General features: G+C 38.9%; 2 protein-coding genes across 12 annotated transcripts in view; one reads left to right on the plus strand and one right to left on the minus strand.

Moving 5' to 3' along the window:
• Nucleotides 1-9,507, plus strand: part of plekha7a (pleckstrin homology domain containing, family A member 7a) — a 143,181-nt gene extending 133,674 nt beyond the window's left edge. For all 7 annotated transcript variants that reach the window (XM_067590505.1, XM_067590512.1, XM_067590510.1 and 4 more), the window contains 8 exons: nt 116-310; nt 418-514; nt 1,291-1,382; nt 2,055-2,318; nt 5,773-5,946; nt 6,868-7,001; nt 7,274-7,407; nt 8,916-9,507. In XM_067590505.1, the coding sequence (XP_067446606.1) occupies nt 116-310; nt 418-514; nt 1,291-1,382; nt 2,055-2,318; nt 5,773-5,946; nt 6,868-7,001; nt 7,274-7,407; nt 8,916-8,938 (1,113 nt within the window). In that variant the 3' untranslated portion in view covers nt 8,939-9,507. The remainder of the gene's footprint in view (nt 1-115; nt 311-417; nt 515-1,290; nt 1,383-2,054; nt 2,319-5,772; nt 5,947-6,867; nt 7,002-7,273; nt 7,408-8,915) is intronic.
• On the minus strand, nt 9,235-17,462 carry LOC137183447 (NLR family CARD domain-containing protein 3-like). 5 transcript variants are annotated; one of them, XM_067590517.1, is made up of 12 exons: nt 17,411-17,456; nt 16,681-16,725; nt 16,296-16,335; nt 15,969-16,122; nt 15,767-15,874; nt 15,070-15,124; nt 14,643-14,871; nt 11,958-13,782; nt 11,348-11,515; nt 11,055-11,222; nt 10,909-10,955; nt 9,235-10,779 (listed from the first exon to the last, which is right to left on the minus strand). In XM_067590517.1, the coding sequence occupies exons 4-12, from the start codon at nt 16,094-16,096 to the stop codon at nt 10,235-10,237; spliced, it is 3,273 nt and encodes a 1,090-aa protein (XP_067446618.1). In that variant the 5' UTR covers nt 16,097-16,122; nt 16,296-16,335; nt 16,681-16,725; nt 17,411-17,456; the 3' UTR covers nt 9,235-10,234. The 5 variants fall into 5 exon arrangements, with proteins under 5 accessions (XP_067446618.1, XP_067446616.1, XP_067446617.1 ...); XM_067590515.1 differs by having other exon boundaries at nt 16,296-16,576; nt 17,411-17,443; XM_067590516.1 differs by lacking the exon at nt 17,411-17,456 and adding an exon at nt 16,496-16,576 and having other exon boundaries at nt 16,681-17,404.
• Between the last annotated feature and the right edge of the window lie 737 nt (nt 17,463-18,199).

Consider the following 18,199-nt stretch of genomic DNA (forward strand, 5'->3'; position numbering starts at 1 on the left):
ATTAAGTTTAAGGAATTACTGCCGGAGTGTGTGTTTGAGATTTTGTCATCAAAACACAGCTTGATTTATCCTACCTCTAAAATACTAAATTCCTATTGGCCTGGTTACTGTCCAGGCAGAGGACAGCGCCCCACCCCGGCCACCGCTGCCTCGTCTCTACGACTACGAGGAGACACCCCCTGTGGTGCCGCCCCTCCCCAAAGAGGCCTCGGTCATCCGCCACACATCGGTGCGCGGGCTTAAACGCCAATCAGATGAGAGGAAGAGGGACAGGGAGAGCGGGCAATATGTTGTCAATGGAGACTGTAAGGTATGTTGTTGCAGTTTAGGTCAATTTAATGTTTTCTCTATGGGTTTAAAGAGTTAAGGGTGAATGTACGATCTTTTTCTTTCTTTACAACTCTTTTCTGGTTTCAGGCTGACTTGCGGTCGTACCTGAGTGAACCGGAGCTGCCGGCGTTGAGCCACCACAACACTGGGTCTGACGTTGACTACCAGTATTTCCAGAGCAAAGGTATCTTAACAATAGAAGCACAGTGCATTTAACAGAAAATACAGAATAAACTCCCAGTAGTGTCACACATCCTTATTTTAAAATGTAATTGTTGGTACTGAGTAACATCCCATCTTACAGCCTTGTTTTTGCATATACTTAATAAGACTTGTGTCATGATGTTTTCATCTAATTAAAATTTTTCTCTCACTGTTATGAATGACGAAATTACTGAGAAAAATTGTATTCAGTCATTTTTACTTTAACTGATTCATTAAAACTTCTGTATTTTTGCGTATTTGTGTTCAGAAAGGCATATTTATATTATAAATACCAACCTCTTCAATCTAGATGATCAATCAGTTAAAACGAGGAAAAATATGTCCTAATGTTGTTATAAATTATTCATCAATAATTTAATCTATTGTCACCCAAAAGAAGAGTCTTCATTTTTCAAAAGAGATGGTCGACCATTTGAAATGTTATTAAAATTCTTTAAAATCTTGAGACAGTTCTTCACAAGATAAAGAATCTAATTTTGTAAATATTTAGCAATTTAGTGAAGGTATTCTTTTTTTTCAGTGTTGATACACTGCTTAAGAATTTATCTGAACTGTTAAAAGGACATAGTGAGCAGGTATTTGTATTTTTCTGCTTCACCTTAAACTATGTATTCTTAATTTTTTCCCCTTTATGAGAATATTTTTATTCTACCTCTGTGTCTTTAACATATGACCTTGCAGTTTTTTTCTTTGTGCAAATTAAACTGAACTAAACCAAACTTGCTGATCGAGCAGGTCTGTCAGGCACCTCATCTCGACTGAACCAGTCCAGCTCCATCTCATCCTATGTCACCCTGAGGAGAGGCCTTGGGAGCTCCGCAGCCAGGGTGAGTCAAGATGACGAGGGTGGAGATAATCTGCTGATACCTGTGATCAAGGAAAGCTGGAGAAAGTTCGATTATATTGAAGTTGTCGTCAAATTGGAATTAAAAATGTAAAATGGTACTACATTAACCTGCAGTGCAAGTGACAGCTTCTCCATGTGTGCAGCTCTTAGGTTTTGTATCCAGCCCAATACCTATTCATACAGTTACATTTTGTTATAGAGTATTTGATTATTAAATATGTGAGAGCCATTTATTCATAGACAGTACAAAGATGAAACATTTAATGCTCAATTAGCTGCTGAAATGGTTTTTCTTCAATCTTTGTGATAAAAGCAAAGAGAGTTGGTCCATGTTACATTTTATACGTAGATTGAATTATTTGTCTTCATTTAAATCTTGTGAAAGGTGCAAATTTGAGGCAGATCTGTTGCTTTCCTCGCTGCCGTTTTCTGTTACTCTCTTATTGTTTTTTTTCTCCTGCTCTATTTCACTCTCTGTATCTCCATCCTTCAACCTCCCTCCATCTCCTCATAAGCTACAGTTGATGTCTTTCTCTCCATTCTCACTCCATTTCTTCTGAACCAACCATTCATCACCTCCTCTCATCTTCATTTGTCCTTCGTCCCATTATCCCATTATCCCAACATTCCTCCCCCCTCTTTCTTTCACCAGGAGAGACCCAAGAGTGCCTTGGAGCGTCTGTCTTCACCTACAGAGGCCGTGCAGCTCCCGAGCAGCCAGGCTCGCGGCAGAATGAGCGCAGAGGAGCAGCTGGAGCGGATGAAGCGCCACCAGAAGGCGCTGGTTCGCGAACGCAAGAGGAACCTCAGCCAGGGCGAACGCTCCAGCACGGGCTTCTCCACCTCCACCGCCACCACCCAGCGCTCCTCCTCCTCTTCTAGACTGCCCTCCAGCACCTCCGATCCTCCGGCCTCCGTACGTTATCCGCCACCCCCGCGCAGCAGCAGCAGACACAGGGAGCACCACCTTCACCACCACTGCTGCTATGCCACCCTTCAGCCCCCAGCCACATAATAACGTAGCAGGAATGCTAACACACTAGCACTCTCTGCCTTGTGTAACCAGTGGTTGTTGATGTGATCTGCAAGCACTAACAAGCTGAAGGGCAGGACTGGTCAGGCTTGGTTAATGCTTTAAGAACAATGGGAGATGAGCATAAGCAAAGGGGATTGTGGGGAATGCCCAACAAGTTATGGACAGGGACAGAATCACTCCCTGTTTATTTTATTTCTTTTAAAGGTTCAGGGGTTAAATTGTTACCACTGCCCCCTGGTGGGACCTCACTGACGCAATTCTGAATGTAAATCCATTGAAAAGAGGAGGAAATGGAAGGCATCACTCTGGCTTCCTTTCTCTGTTTTAAATCATCAGAAAGTAGAGAAAAGAGCCCATTATGTACATCTACATACCGTGTACTTGTACACTTTTATTTATTTACTGAGGGATATTTTCAGTATACAGTTGTATAGTTATATTTTGTAGAGATTTGGTATATAGAGCATATAGAGGACTGGGGGTAATGTTGGAAAAAAGTTTTCAGGTTGAAGAAATGAAGAAAGAGGAAATGCTAGTGGCACAAATCATGATCACACCTCCCTGCTTTCTTTTCTTCAGATGAAATCCAAGTGCCTTGTTTTGCCGACGATCCTTTTGCCTTTGTCCCCAATTTACCTCCAACATTCATGTCAATCGTGATTCGTCTAAAAGCACGCGTCTCCGATACAGAATCATACAAAAGATGCAAGAGATAGCTTTAAGATTGCTTTCCTGTGTAATAGCACAATGAAATCAGGAAGATGTGGAGACTCTGCTGGTTTTTAACCCCCTAAAGGAATACTTTGACATTTGACATTAAGACAAAAATGCTAGCTTATGGCTAGTTGTGCCCCTTGGTTTCAGTGAGGAATAGTAAACATTAACTAAAGCTAACATTACTGGGTGAAAAAAATATAAAATGTCAAAGTCTTCCGTTGAAATAACACGACGCATAATAACAATCAGATTAGTATCATGATTACAGACTAACACGCACTCCTAACCAGACTGCTGTGAGATCTGCCTGTAATCAGACTTCATTTCCCATAGATATTTGAAGTGTAATTTCCCTGTAACAGTGAGCAATACCTAGTTAATCATCTTATGCCACTACTATTCACCTCTTTTTAGTGCATATAGCCATAAATGCCAGTGCATATTTTTATTTTCTCTACTCCACCAGCATAAAACATGTTTACACCATTTTATATTTGAATTAACATCTTCATTAATGCAGCCTTTTCTTGTACGGACTATAAGATTATTTTTACTGTTTTGACAGTGGTTGATAACTACATTGCCACAATTAAAGTTGGAAAGAGAAGTTTTACTCGTATCTGAGTTTAAGTGGCCTATGCTGTGCTGGTTTATGCATCATAAATATACATGACAGGTTCAAGCAACTGGGCTGAAATGCAATAATACAAAAAAAATGTATAAATATATAAAGATTAAAATAAGTATGAGCAAGGAGTGGACAACTGTGTCATGGGAAATCAGTGTGGGAAGTAGGAAAGGGACAGTATGGATTATGTACAGTGGCAATAATTGACTTACTTTGCTTTATGGAAAACTGATTTTCCAGCAACTCCTTATTTATTGATTGTTTCTATATTTTATTTAATTAATCATTATGTCATTAAAATAATGCCCATCACCATTTCTAAGATGATGACTTCAAATGACATGTTTTGTCCGACCAACAGTCCAAAACTCAGTCATTAAGTTTACAGTGATAGAAAACAGAAAAGCAGCCAAAACTGCAAGTATTTAGATAATTTATCAATTAATTATCAAAACTGTGATCAGTTTATTATTTCAGGACTAAACAGGTTGCCAATGTTTTTGAAAATTCAAAATGTTCGTGTCATACTCCAGTTCTGGTTCTCCATGGCACTGCTGTCCGCTTCTTGTTTTTTCTCACAAGTATTAATCTGGGATGCTTTTCCGCCATATTGCTTTTATCCTTCCACAGCTACATACAGTATATCAGATCAAAGAGAAAATAGTTACAGGAGGTTGCTCAGTTGAAGAGTAGAAATATAGTAGAGAACTTAGAGAAGTGAACTGCTAATCACCACCTAATTCTGTGTAATTGAGAAGCAACACACAACTCTTCTCCCTTTTCTTTTCTATCATGTAGAGATTTGCACTCCACAATAAAGAGTTTCTTGCTTCTGAACCTCCTCTTGGCTTTGTTCTTCCTAATCTGGCGGGGGTTTGATGAATCTGTGTCTGCATGGTTTTCACTCTTCCCTCTCTCTCTCTGTCCCCTTTGTGTGCGATTGATTCTCCTGAGCACAACAAGGCATGGGATGTAGTGTTTCTCAGAGCATGTGAATACACCAACAGATCAGACCCTGCTGCAGGCTACTGGAGTGGAATGGATGCATGCATGGCTTTGATGCTCCTTGGATGATTACTCACAAGTACCCCTCACCACACACACAAATACACACGCACATGTCAGAGAATAAAAATCAAAGTATTCCTATAAATGCAAATGTGCTGGTGAACATCGGAGGGAAGGATGTGGTATGTTTGAAATTACAGCTTCCAGAAGCACAGACTAATCATCTGCCTGGGTCGATTCTGTGGTAATGATACTAAACATCATCATCATCAAATCCCTGGATGGACTTCTAGCTATAAATATTTCTGGTTGCACAAACATCTCATAATTGTTTCCCTCTCAGTGCAGTGTTTGTCTCCCTCTACCTGAGGCACGACTCACTGCAGTGACATTACACATTTAGCCAGAGAACCTAATCCTCTATGTAGCATGTTTATACACCAACATATATATTATAGAAAATATTCAGATTTCTTGATATGATTATTCTAAACTAGTGGGATGATGGTTGATCAGTGTTAGTTTTAAGTTTTCCCTTTAAAGCCATTGCTTCTGGTCACAAAGATTGTCAGTATCTGTCCCCTTTGCCCTTCCTGGCAATGCTAAATGTGTTTTTCACTTTACTGAAGAGTATAAACATGACAGTCATTTTAAATCCCACTTTACTAATCTACAGAAACACCGCTAGCCATAGTGAGAAAATCAGTACTGTTGTAACTTGGTACTGTAAAGTGATCTACCAGATATCCTGGGAAATCAGTCCTTGTGGCACAAAGTCCAAAAAGAAAGCTAGACACTGTTGGAACCAAATTTTCTGCATAAAAATTTGGTTAATTTATGATGATACAGCTCAAAATGTATTTTTAATTAATATTAAACATAGAAAACCTTTTTAAATATATATCCAGAAAAACTGTTCTTTGATGATTTTTTCACAGTCCTCTGATTAGCTTTGTAATCCTGACTCCTGCCCCTTCCCAGGTGTTTGATTGGCAGGAGGAGCGACTCGGGGCAGAGGGTCAGAGCGATGAAGGTTGGAACCAAGTGAAAGAGAGAGGGAGAATCCAGTCAGATGAATGGGTGACAGTATCTGCCTCACACATACGAGAGGTGGATGTGGAGCCTCTGGACTATGACCTGGATATCAGCCGAGAGGTAGACGCACACATCTGTTTAATCTGTCCTCAGTCATGAAAATATAAGTGGCAGCTTCAGCCTGCTGGTTTTTAGAAGGAGTCAGTCAGTGAAGATTCATCAGATGTTGATTCTCTACTAGCTCCAAATCTGCACTTTACAGTTGCTCTAGAACATCATTCACAATCTCACAAAAGTGCGTTCGGCTCCCCACTTACAGTCTATTTTGTCAGGTTTAGGATGTGAATTATTTTTTAATTAACTGACCCTCATGAAAGAGATGTGGTCTACATAAAAAAGAATATATTTTATACTGAGTTTTGCATGTTTTCAAGAGCAGCTTGCATTGTTTTGTTGATCTGCAACCTTTTCCATGTCATAGTTGCAGTACAGGCAGAACTTTTTAATATATTACTTTCACTAAAAGTTTACATGGTTCATTTTACAGTTTGCTTTTATAAGGTCAGTGTAATTTATCTGAAACCCATTAAAAGTTTTCAGAATTATTGGTTAGATACTGTATGAAGTGAATGGAGAAAAATAGTCAGTGTCACATTATTCCTGATGCTCAACATGAAGGGATTTCTAATTTCAAGAAACCTGTCCTAGTGCACATTTCTTCTTGACTTGATTCACCATCACTTATGCTAGGTTTCTTTAGGTTTTAACTCCTCTGTATTAATGTAGCAATAATATATAATACCCATAAAAATAACAACACAGGAGAAAACTTCCTCGGCATCACAGTTTTAACATCTAATAAACTAGCCTTAGTTTACTAGATGTCAAACTACATACATGATTCACAAACTACCGAACTTTTGCATGAAAATTGTATTTGACCAGTCAGACTATTTGCTTTAAACCTCCTGTTGCACTGTAATAATAAATCAGAAAAAGCTGTTTACTCATCAGTCCATCATGACTGTTCCACCCTTGCAGCTGTCCAAACCTCAGAAAGTTCCCATCCCAGAGCGCTATGTGGAATCTGACCCTGAGGAGCCTCTGAGTCCAGAGGAACTGGAGGAACGCAGCCGCAGGACTGAGCGCATCAAAAACCTTCTGGCCAAATCCAGGTAGACAGCACTTCAACTGTGATACTTGGTTAAATTAAAATCTACAAGACTGTCAGAGACATAATCATTGTGCAATAATGAAACTTTATAGCAATATATTAATTCAAAGGCCATTAAACGTGAAGGAAATGTACCCGTTACTTCAAAATAAGGACTCCTAGATTGACTGAATATCATGCTTACCAGTTGCTTTTTAGTTTAAAACAAGTCGTGCCATTCAAGAATACACTGGTTTATAGTCCTCTGTGTGTGTGTGTGTGTCCTTTCCACAGTGTTCAGAACATTCAGCCGTCTGCACCGCTGGACTTCAGTGAGCTGGACTCAGCTCTACAGCGGCAGGAGAAGATCATGAATGTGTCTCATGCGCTGGCTTCAGAGGCCTCGCGCAAGAGCAAACTCGTCGCAGGTGGGTGCATTCACACAAATTTACAATCATACAGACTTTTATATTACAGCATTCTGAGAGCCTTCATCAACATAATGCATCCACTGTTCCTTAACCCTTAGCATCAACCATCACAGTTACAGCACATGTCTTCCCTAAGCCCTTATACTTCAATTTAAAAAATCCTTATCATTACACTAAGACTAAGTCATCGCTCTAATAGCCCCACAGACCAGCCAAAAATGTTCTCACTTAATATAACTTTCCTGATTCTTATGGTGTAAACCTCAAGTTATTTCTCACAAAGGTAGAAGTACAACAACACAAACACAAAGTAAATCTAGAAACAAACACAAACAAGGGGTACCACTGAGGTAGCCTACTGCTGGCGTATTAATAAATCTGCAGTCAAAGTTTACTCTTATTCTGCAACCTATTCACATCGCACTGTGGAGCAGTGGTGGACATTTAGTGTGATTCATCCAAGACTGTCCAACTGGCAACATATGATTTATCATTGTCCCTGGTGTGCAGGGACTGAGTGGCTGGAGAGTCGGTGAAATGTCTGGTCCAGGTATACCCGCCATTCCCCTTTCGGTTGGTGTGGATTCATTGTATTCTATGTCTCAATATTTGCTGTTTTGGTTTGGTGGAGGATGTACACAGATTGGGGACAAAAGGTACTCAAACAAACTTTTTTTCTTTTAAAATGTCAATACGTTGTCATTTTTTGTGTCCTGACATAATGTGACCTAACATTTTCTGATTAATTTTATTTTGGTCACATACATTTGGAACAGAAAAAGTAGATTCATATGTGAAAACAAAACAACTTTCTAAAAAATAACATCATACCTTACTTTTGGCTGAACACTTTATAGTTTTGAGTAGGAACGCCTTCCTTATATCTATCACGTCCCTGAAAAAAATCTGTGTGCAGTCTGGTTTGTGTGATTTTGGTGATACTCTTGCCAAAGAGCTGCAGGTTTCTTCTCAGCTGTTGCTTTGGTCAATGTGGCTCCGATATCATAAGGACTACTTTGGTGAAATATGGTGGCGTTCTATGGGCAAGGGGTGTTTTGGTGTGTGTTGTGTGTGTGTTTTTATATATAAGATGAAAAAAAACACTGGATTGAACTGCAGGATTAATGACATTTATATGACACATACACAGTGGTTTGTGCGACTCCTGCATTATTCAGGAACAAAGCATTTTACTGCTACAAAGCGGTCCAGATCCCCTAGGTCTAACTGGTGTGGTAAATGACATTTTCTTTGTTTTATTGTCAGTTAAAAATATACATTATAGTTGCAAATATTAAATGACCCATGTCCTATCTAGGTATCAGGTTTGCCAAACTAAAAACTATAACTAGAAGGGGCATTTTCCCCTGGAAGCAATTTGTCCTTATGAAATCTACTAGAAATTAAAGTCCTATTAAAATCAGATTCTATCGCAAATTAAATATTTAATTTCTTCGACTCCAAGAAGAAACACTGATGTCATCCTTGTGTTTTCCTCCCCTCAGCCAAAGCTGCTGCAGAGCACTGACCCACAGGAATGACCAGCACCACAAACCTGAGGACCTTCTTTGTGGAGGGGAAGGATCTAATCATTTTTGAGCAGTTGCCAACTAAATGATTCACTTGTAACAAATTCCTTTTATACGAGTGGGAACAAGATACACGTTTCTAAGAGTGTTGATTCATAGTTTTGAAATAGAATCCAGTTTTTACTGCTTCTGCACTTACATTGCACAGTTAAGTAATAATTTATAACACGAGTGAATTGCTTTTATCTGCAAATTATCTGTTCTGCAGTTTGGTCTGGATTTATTTGAGTCAATAAGAGAAGAGTGGAATGAAAGTCAAAGCCAATATGCTAGATTACAGTGTGCAGGTTTTGACATGAATCATTTATTTATTTCCTTTTTTTTTGAGTGACATGCTTGTTGACCAATTTCTACTTTACTTTTTTTCTCATGTAATTCAACACTGTCACCCAATGATCACAGTCCTATCAACCAGTAAAAAATGCATTAGAATATAATGTGCAAACAATATAGTTCAAACACATGAAAATGTGCAGTCATTACAGAAAATAAATGCAAGATAAAACAAGCTAATTGTTTGGTGTCTGTGTCCTAATACATTACAGTTATACACAAAACATACAGTTAATCTGATACTTGCATTCTTTCGTCCTAACATAAAGTTGAGATGCAGTTTTATCTTTGTATTATTTTTTATCATCTGTTCTGTACAGATAAAAAACAGACAATTTTCCTGGGAAGATATTCAAACTGCCAGAACACACAATGACATATACTTATAAACAATGAATAAAAGTCTTATAACAATGTCCACTCACTTGTTTTTCTCAAAAACTTTTAACCTTAACACATGACCTTGGAGTTTGCCCAGTTGGCAACTGTGTGTACCAATAGTGACTCCAGATAGTGTGTTCCTGATATGCTATTCAGGATCCAAATGAAATAATTAGCAATTCCCACTTCCTACCAATATGTGACTCCTAACTCCTTATGCATGGGTGTCTTTTGCAGGTTGTTTAACCCTAACCCTAGAGGACAAGGTAAGGAACTTGGATGTCCCTAAAGAGCAAAGGTAACTAGGTGACTACACATTTCAGCATGCAGATGAGAAGCAGCCTAGAGTTCTGATAGAAATCCATGACTTGATGGGCACAGTTACTGTAGTTGATAGGAATTTACTATTGATATAATTTGAAATAGCATGTCAGAAACAAGGCCATCTGAAATCCCTTTATTTTCAGCCTTTATTTCTTCTATGTACATGTTTTATGAACATATACATTGAATATGGGTATTTATGGGTACTCTGGCTGGCACAGAGTTAATGAAGTATCATCATATCCCAGTCTGAAGCCTGCATAAAGCTGCTCTGAGAATTTAGCATGGAAGGTATGCAGGTGAGTCATGGTGTTTGATGATACGGCGTAGAAGGACAGAGTGCCAGCTGACCAGTCCAAAAACACTCCAACCTTTTTGGAGTCGAAGAATGGGACAGATATGCTTGCATCACTCTTCTTGTACCAGGCAGTGTATTTTCCTTGACAGTAGCGCAGACTCCAGGACTGGTCATTGTAGCCTAGGACACAATCATTACCTTTTGCTTTCCTGCTGATTCCTTTATAAGCCACTCCTATACCTGTCCATTCTCCAGTCCACTCGGCTTCCCAGTAGCAACGAGAAGAAAGACCCTCTTTACATAGCACTTGCCCCCAGTCTGTAAATCTCTCAGGGCTGTCAGGATATGGCTGAGATGTTTTCATTCGTGTCATTTTTTTGTTGTCTTCAGAAAAAGACAGCAGTGAATGGGCCGTGCTCAGATCCATGGTAAGCTCACATGCATCTGATGAAACATAAACAATATAAGATATTCAAACCAGGTGCTTGTACACTGTATTTAAGGATGAATGTGGCTTTGACTGTCTGTGTTAAGGAAATAGTCATTGATTTCTTTGGGAAAACACAAACTTACATTTCTTCAGAGCTGATTTCAAGTAACACTCAGCATTGCCGTTCAAGCTAGGAAAAGTCAAAGAGAGGTTATTTGCAATGTCTTTAGAATCTGCTAAAGCCAAAAAAGGCAAAACTTGTGACTTTAACTTTAACTCAATGTTTTACCTGACAGTGAGGTGTTCAATGTCCTTCTGTACAGAGGTCAGCAGCTCCATTCCCAGTTGCCCCGGATGATTATAACTCAGATCCAGCTCCTTCAAGTGGGTGGGGTTGGACCTCAGAGCTTCAGCCAAAAATCCACAGCCAATCTCTGTGATTCCACAGAATGGTAGACTGAAATTAAAGGGAAAAAAATAAAATGTAATTCACAGAATGTAATACAGAATTGTATTCACTGAATATAAGTTAGGACTGGATATGTGTATAGTTTAGATAGCCTGCTGCAGCACTTCACAGACCTCAGTTTTTCTAGTTGACATGTTGGACTGGCCAGTCCAGCAGACAGCAGTTCCACCCCTGAGTCTTTCAGGTCATTATCACTTAGGTCCAGCTCTTTCAGACATGAATTGCTTAGAACAGCTGCAAGTGCTTCACAGCATTTCTCTGCCAGGTTGCATTCTTTAAGCCTACGAGAATTTAAAAAAACAACAATTAAGTCATGTGTGAATTTGTTAACTGTTTTAAGACATAATTTCAAGACATAATAACCATAAAAATGAGTCGTTTAGCAGCAAGATCTGCAGCCTCCACGGTATTTTTATATTGCGTTTCTCTAGTTCAAATTTCACAGAAAATCTGCAGAACTGCTTTACAACACAAAACTTTAAGAGCAAGAATGTCTCATAGCAGAAAATGTTGAATGAGTGAATAATGGATTTTGCACTTCACACTCGTTTTATATTTTGAGATGATGCACATGGCACCTTTACAATGTGATATGACTGTACAATATGACCTAATTTGTGCATTAAAAAAAGACTTTTAAGAAGTTTATAAAAAACAAAAATTTTAACATTACATAAAATGGTTGTGATAGGTGCAGAGGATAATGTTTTTTTCTGTACTCACAAGGCTACTCTGGATTCTTTGATCACTGGTAACAGTCTCAGAAGACCCTCCTCTGATCTTGAATATTTCCTCAGATCAAACTCATCCAACTCGTCTGTGTTCAGCAACATGAAGACCAGAGCAGACCACTGTGAAGGTGACAGCTCGGTCTCTGACAACCTGCCGGAACTCAGGTAGTTTTGGATCTCCTCCAAAAGAGACTGATCATTTAGCTCACTGAGACAGTGGAAGAGGTTGATGCATCTTTCTGGAGACAGATTTTGCCTGATCTTCTCCTTGATGTACTCAACGATTTCCTCATTTCTTAGTGAACTGCCCTTCATTGTGGTCAGTACGCTCTTCAACAAAGTCTGATTAGATGTCTGTGAGAGGCCAAGAAGGAAACGTAGAAAAAGATCTAGGTGTCCGTTCTCACTCTGCAAGGCCTTATCCACTGCACTGCTTAGGAGACTGGTTATGTCACTGGGAGCCTCCTGGGTGGTGATGGTTTGTTGTGGTTCCAGCAAGTTCTGATTGTTGCAGATGAATGTGTGCAAAACGTGCATTGCCGCAAAAAACTCCTGTATGCTGAGATGCACAAAGCAGTAGACCCTCTCCAGATGAAATCCGACATCATTCTCTGAGATCTGAGTGAAGATTCCTGAATATATCGCAGTATCATTGACGTTGATATTGTACTCATTCAGTTCATTCTCATAGAAGATCATGTTGCCTTTCATCAGGTGCTCAAAGGCCAGTTTTCCAAGCTTCAAGATCATCTCTTCATCCATGTTGACCTGGGACTGAGTTTCAGATGCCTCCTGTCCTGCTGGGTACTTGTGAGTTTTGATCAACGAGTTGTACACCAGAAAGTGTGTGTACATCTGTGTCAGAGTCTTGGGCATCTCTCCTCTGTCCCCGTCCTCCTCTACTCTCTTCATTTCTGCTTCTTCTAAAATCTTCTGCAGAACGGTGACAGATATCCAGCTGAAGACTGGTATGTGACACATGATATGGAGGCTCCTGGTTGACTTAACATGTGAGATGACTTTACTGGCCATGTTTTGATCAGAGATTTTTTTCCTGAAGTACTCTTCTTTCTGGGGGTTGTTGAACCCTCGAATCTCTGTCACACGATCAACAAGATCAACTGGAATACGATTTGCAGCTGCAGGCCTGGAGGTGATCCAGATGTGTGCAGAGGGCAGCAGGTTCCCCTTGATGAGGTTTGTCAGCAGTTCATCCACTGAAGCTGGCTCCGAGATGCTGCAGCAGGTCTCATTGTGGGCAAAGTCCAGGGGGAGCCGGCACTCATCCAACCCATCAAATATCAGCACAAGCTTGTACTTGCCAAAATTTGAAATCCCTGATTCTTTTGCCTCTGCAAGAAAATGATGAAGAAGCTGTATCAGCGTGCACTGTCTGTCCCTCATCAGATTCAGCTCCCGAAATGGCAGATTAATTAGGAGTTGGATATCCTGGTTAACCCTTCCCTCTGCCCATTCCAGATTAAACTTCTGTACAGAGATAGTTTTTCCAATACCAGAAATTCCTTTAGTCAGCACGGTTCTGATGAATCTGTCTTGTCCGAGGAGGGGCTCAAAGATGTCTTCGCATTTGATTGGCTTCTCTTCTGTTGCTTGTCTTCTGGTTGCAGCTTCAATCTGCCTGACCTCATGTTCATCATTAATGGCTCCGCTGGCTCCCTCCGTGATGTAGAGCTCGGTGTACACCTTGTTGAGAAGTGTCCGGTTTCCATGCTGTGGCACTCCCTCGTATATGTATTCATACTTTTTCAATTTCTGTCTGAGTTTGCGTTGGCAGACATCAAGCTCACCATAAATGTCTAGTTGCACAAATAAAACAAAGACAATGTTATGCATTATTGCATTATTTCATTGCTGAAACGAAAAATGACCTTGTAGCCCCAGAAATTCATTTGGCAGTAAGAAGCTATATGAATATATTTTTGATCAAATTATTCCCTCATCAGCATTTTGGGGGAACACAAAATACATTGATTTTCTTAAATATCCCCTTCAGCCATGTTTTAAGATGTATATAAAATACTCTACTCTGAATAATGATTTGTGTCAAATGTGTTGTTTTTTCCCCCACAAAAACAGTTCAATTATTTTGTTAAAATCCTTGAAATGACATCTACTCCTTATCCCTCATTAAAAATCCCAAAATCTGTAAATTTGCAAATATTTTTCATTTCAAAAGTTTAAAGTCCCCCTCCTCTCGAAAATATGTTTTTATTCTTGTTCCTGCAGTTGGATGTTTGAGCAGACTGATTTATGTGCAGTTTGACACTAGAAGGCTGTTTTCACATTCATCTGCTAAAGGGGGAAAGTTTCGCTGTTCTCATTGAAAATCTGTAAGGGGTGGGTCTATGAGCCCAATTTGTGACATTACAAATGGTCACAAATTGCATTATATACTTTTAGGACTTGAATGGAAATCTGATCACATTTTAGGTCATGTTTCTGCAGAAATAGAACAAATTCTAAAGGGTTCACAAACTTTCAAGCAGCACTATACATCATTCTGCACAGAGAAGACCATCCAACTGAAGTTACAATAAGCAAAACACATTTTTGAGTGGAGGGGGACTTTAAATTTTGGAATTAAATTGATTAAATATGAAATAAGAAAATAGTACAATATCTCAGATATTTTCATTCTCCTACTCTTGGTACTTACGTTTCTCCAGTTGATTAGCAAGCTCTCTTTGGCCTATGTCCTTTAAGACATGTAGTGTTATCTTCAGAGCCCCCTCACTGGCACTGCTGTCTTCCTGTTTATCTTCAGTAGTCAATCTGTCCTTATCCTGGTTTTCACTCTCAGAAGATTGTGACAGGTGTGGAAAGAGCATCCTTTTATACTTTCTAAGCTCTCTCTGCCAAATGAGTGTGCCACAAACTTCCACCAACTGTAATGGAGAAAGTGGAATTAATAAAGCTTTTATACTGTAGGTTCACATCAAAGACAGAAGATATAAACTCAACAACAATTTCATTGCTTAAAACAAGATACACTACAATGCTATTGTTATTTTATGCACATGAAGATGCCATGTAGTTTATTTTAGCTTTCATGGTTTAAGTACAGACATTAGAGAAATACCCACCTTGAATATGGCATTGGCATCCATTTCTGTTGATTCTGAACAGTCGTGTGGGTCTCTTGAGATAAATATTGAGAATAATGTTATTTTAAGAGGAATCAAGTCTGTTGGAATTCAGCCAGTTTTAATAGAAAATAGCCATTGACTGATTGATGCAACATTCAAATACAAAGAGTGCTTCAGTAGTCTGCCTGATGATTTGTAAATATATCTTGTGGTGGCTTAAATACAATGACCTTGGGTCTTGTTTAAAGCACCAATGTAAAGTTTTAACACAACAATGTAAGAATTATTTACACCGAAGATAGTTCTCACAAGTTGTCTCTGCTGAGGTTAGGATAATCCCTTACTGAATTTTCACTTTCCATTCAGACAGAGTTGAGGGCAAGCAAGTATGGCTCCCCAAATTAAAGTTACAGGAATTGCTCCTATGTTGTTATTTTTAACTTAAATGTTAAGACACTGTGTTTACACAGTGCTTTGTCTTGCAGAGAAAAATATGAACCAGTATGAATGACTGCTCTACCAGTTTTGAAAGAGAGAAAAGAAAAAGCACAATTTCACTGACTGAGACCGATATCTATCTTTTAATCTCACTCAGAAAGCAAATATCAATCCCCAAAATGTTGGACCAACCTGAAAATTCAACCCTGGAGTCACATCACTACAGAGACATATACCCAGAATAGATTAAATTTACCTATCAGCATCTTCCTTGTTGAAGTCAGGACGACCTTTCATGGAGGCATCACTTTTCATAGACACACAGGATGAGGCAGGTAGGTCTGATTTCTCAGATGTAATTGAACTGCAAAGAAAGATACATCAAGGTCATTGAGATTTATTCTCGTTGGACCATGGATGTTCACATTAGTTTTCATGATAATCCATTCAGTGGTTACCTATCAGCTGCTTCTTTGCAGAAGTCATGACGACCCTTCATGGAAGCATCACTTTTCATAAACCTGCAGGATGAGCCAGGCAGTTGTGGCTGTTCAGGATACTTTTCAGTTTTTTCGGCAGCGTCCATTTTGGAGGAAACACCCAATTTCTCTCCTTAAGAGACAAGTTACATTTTGTACAGTGGTTAAACTCTGGACTCCATTTACATTTAAATTTGCTCAGTATGTAGGAAATTTTCTTTTCTTTCACACAACTATAATTATCACATTACAGGGCTGTATTATAGAGAAATCTGAATTGATGTAAATATTAATGATTCAGCTCACCTAGCCACAAAACTGATTCTTTGACAGTCAGATTCTACATCTGGAGAAAGAAATGAATGTCTATGAGAAACATGTATTTGATGATTAGTGTAGAATACATTAGAAATATATAATTTAAAACGATATTATTAATGATTATGACTGATGTCACTTTTGTGACTCATCAGTCACTACAAGAGCAGAAAACTAACAGTACTGACCTGCTGCAGGTCAAAATATCCCCAGAACCTTCTGGAGTTCACATCCTGACAAACATGATCAACCTACATGTAGTGACCCCTCTGCCGATCAAAAAAGGCCACAACGGTTGCTGATTGATTTTTTGACGCTTGCAAAAATGACTAAATGTCCACTGTTTCCAATACAAAGGTGATTTATTACTTACAGTCCGTGGGTTTCCAAAAATACACACAGAGTACATCCACTGTTCCTGTTGTAAGTCCATTACCCAAACATAGACAAAAGAAAGAAAGAATTTACCGCACGGTCAAAAACTGTTTGCTTCTCCCAATTAGCAACACCTTTGTCAGATAACACCTGATGACGTCAAACTCTGCCTGATTGACAGCGGCCCTGCTCCCCGCAAATTGCGGGAGGTTTACCAACAAAACATTAACAAAAATGGCTCTTACGTTATAAGATCCTAATGTTATTAAAAGGTATACTTCAAAGCATAAAACCTAACACACCTTAAACTTGAATAAAAGGATCTCTTAGCAGAGCTGCGACATGGTTGGTTTCAGTTTCTTTTCATGTTTTAAAATTCTCACTGATTAGCAGAAGGCCTACACTTTTGTCCACACAAAGTTAATCTGATCTGGGACCTGCACTACGAAGCAAGTTCAACATGCCCAGGATATCTTTTCGTTATCTGGCTTCACCGAGCCTAACATCGGCCGTACAGATAATCAGTACTACGAAGCTGGTTATCAACTAACTCAGTCAAACTCCATCGATCCTCTGAAGTTAACTTGCACAAACCAAAAAAAACAAACAAACCTAAAGTTGATCTATACAGCAAACTACTTTAAAATTAAGCCTACCGAGATAATCTTAAATATTCTACTCCATTTAATGAACAACTTCTTTATGCAAAAACATAAACGTCGTCTTACCCGAGCGTTGCGCAGTTTTATTATTTCGCCTGTAACGGATGCGTTTTTTTCCGCATTTAACCATCCCCGGATGTCCAGGAATGTGACACATTGTGTCTCAAAGATGTTTATTTAACAATGTTATACAATGGTTTAAGAGAACTTCATCACCAACAAACTGGTTTGCAACCCCTGCAGAAAAAGTTAATAAGAGATGAAAAACCTGTTTATTTTTTTAAGTCGAGCTATTAGTAAATGCAACGTTTAAGTGATGAGGATAATAATAGAATTAAAAGTCTTCATAGGAAACCTGTAAGAAGACAATTATAAACACAGATGACACAGATAATAAAAAATATATTTTAACGAGTCTTTTTTTTTTTTTTTAAAGAAATGCAACCTTAAAATAATTTCTGATCCTGATCTTTAGATAAACCCTCATTTGATATCATTATATAGTGGACTTACATACTCAGCACTTGTCACTGGGCTGAAATGTGCCTGTTTTGCTGCACCACTCATGTTGCATTCACATACGGGCATCCATGTATAAGTTTCCGAGTAAAATATCGCACCATCTTATTGACTGAAATGTACAAAATCAATTTACCGACCTGGGCTTTAATGCATTTTAAAGGTTATCTTTTAATTTGCTTCATTTCATTCCATTCATAGCAATATTCTGGTCACTTTACACCCCCTGGTGGTCACAATTCATACCTGCAAAACAAACTGATTCCTCTACACAGAATTATCTTTTTAGTGCAGAAATATTGCATTTAACACTTGTGACAAAAGCTTTAATACATT

This window comes from Thunnus thynnus, chromosome 5, assembly GCF_963924715.1.
Source record: "Thunnus thynnus chromosome 5, fThuThy2.1, whole genome shotgun sequence".
NCBI lineage: Eukaryota > Metazoa > Chordata > Actinopteri > Scombriformes > Scombridae > Thunnus > Thunnus thynnus.

Coding starts and splice junctions, on each gene's coding strand:
- LOC137183447 (XM_067590518.1), bottom strand. CDS start 16,096: ATGGACGCTGCCGAAAAAACTGAAAAGTATCCTGAACAGCCACAACTG. Junction 13,783..14,642: donor TGCTAATCAACTGGAGAAAC/GTAAGTACCAAG, acceptor TTGTGCAACTAG/ACATTTATGGTGAGCTTGAT. Junction 11,223..11,347: donor TGTCAACTAGAAAAACTGAG/GTCTGTGAAGTG, acceptor CTTTAATTTCAG/TCTACCATTCTGTGGAATCA.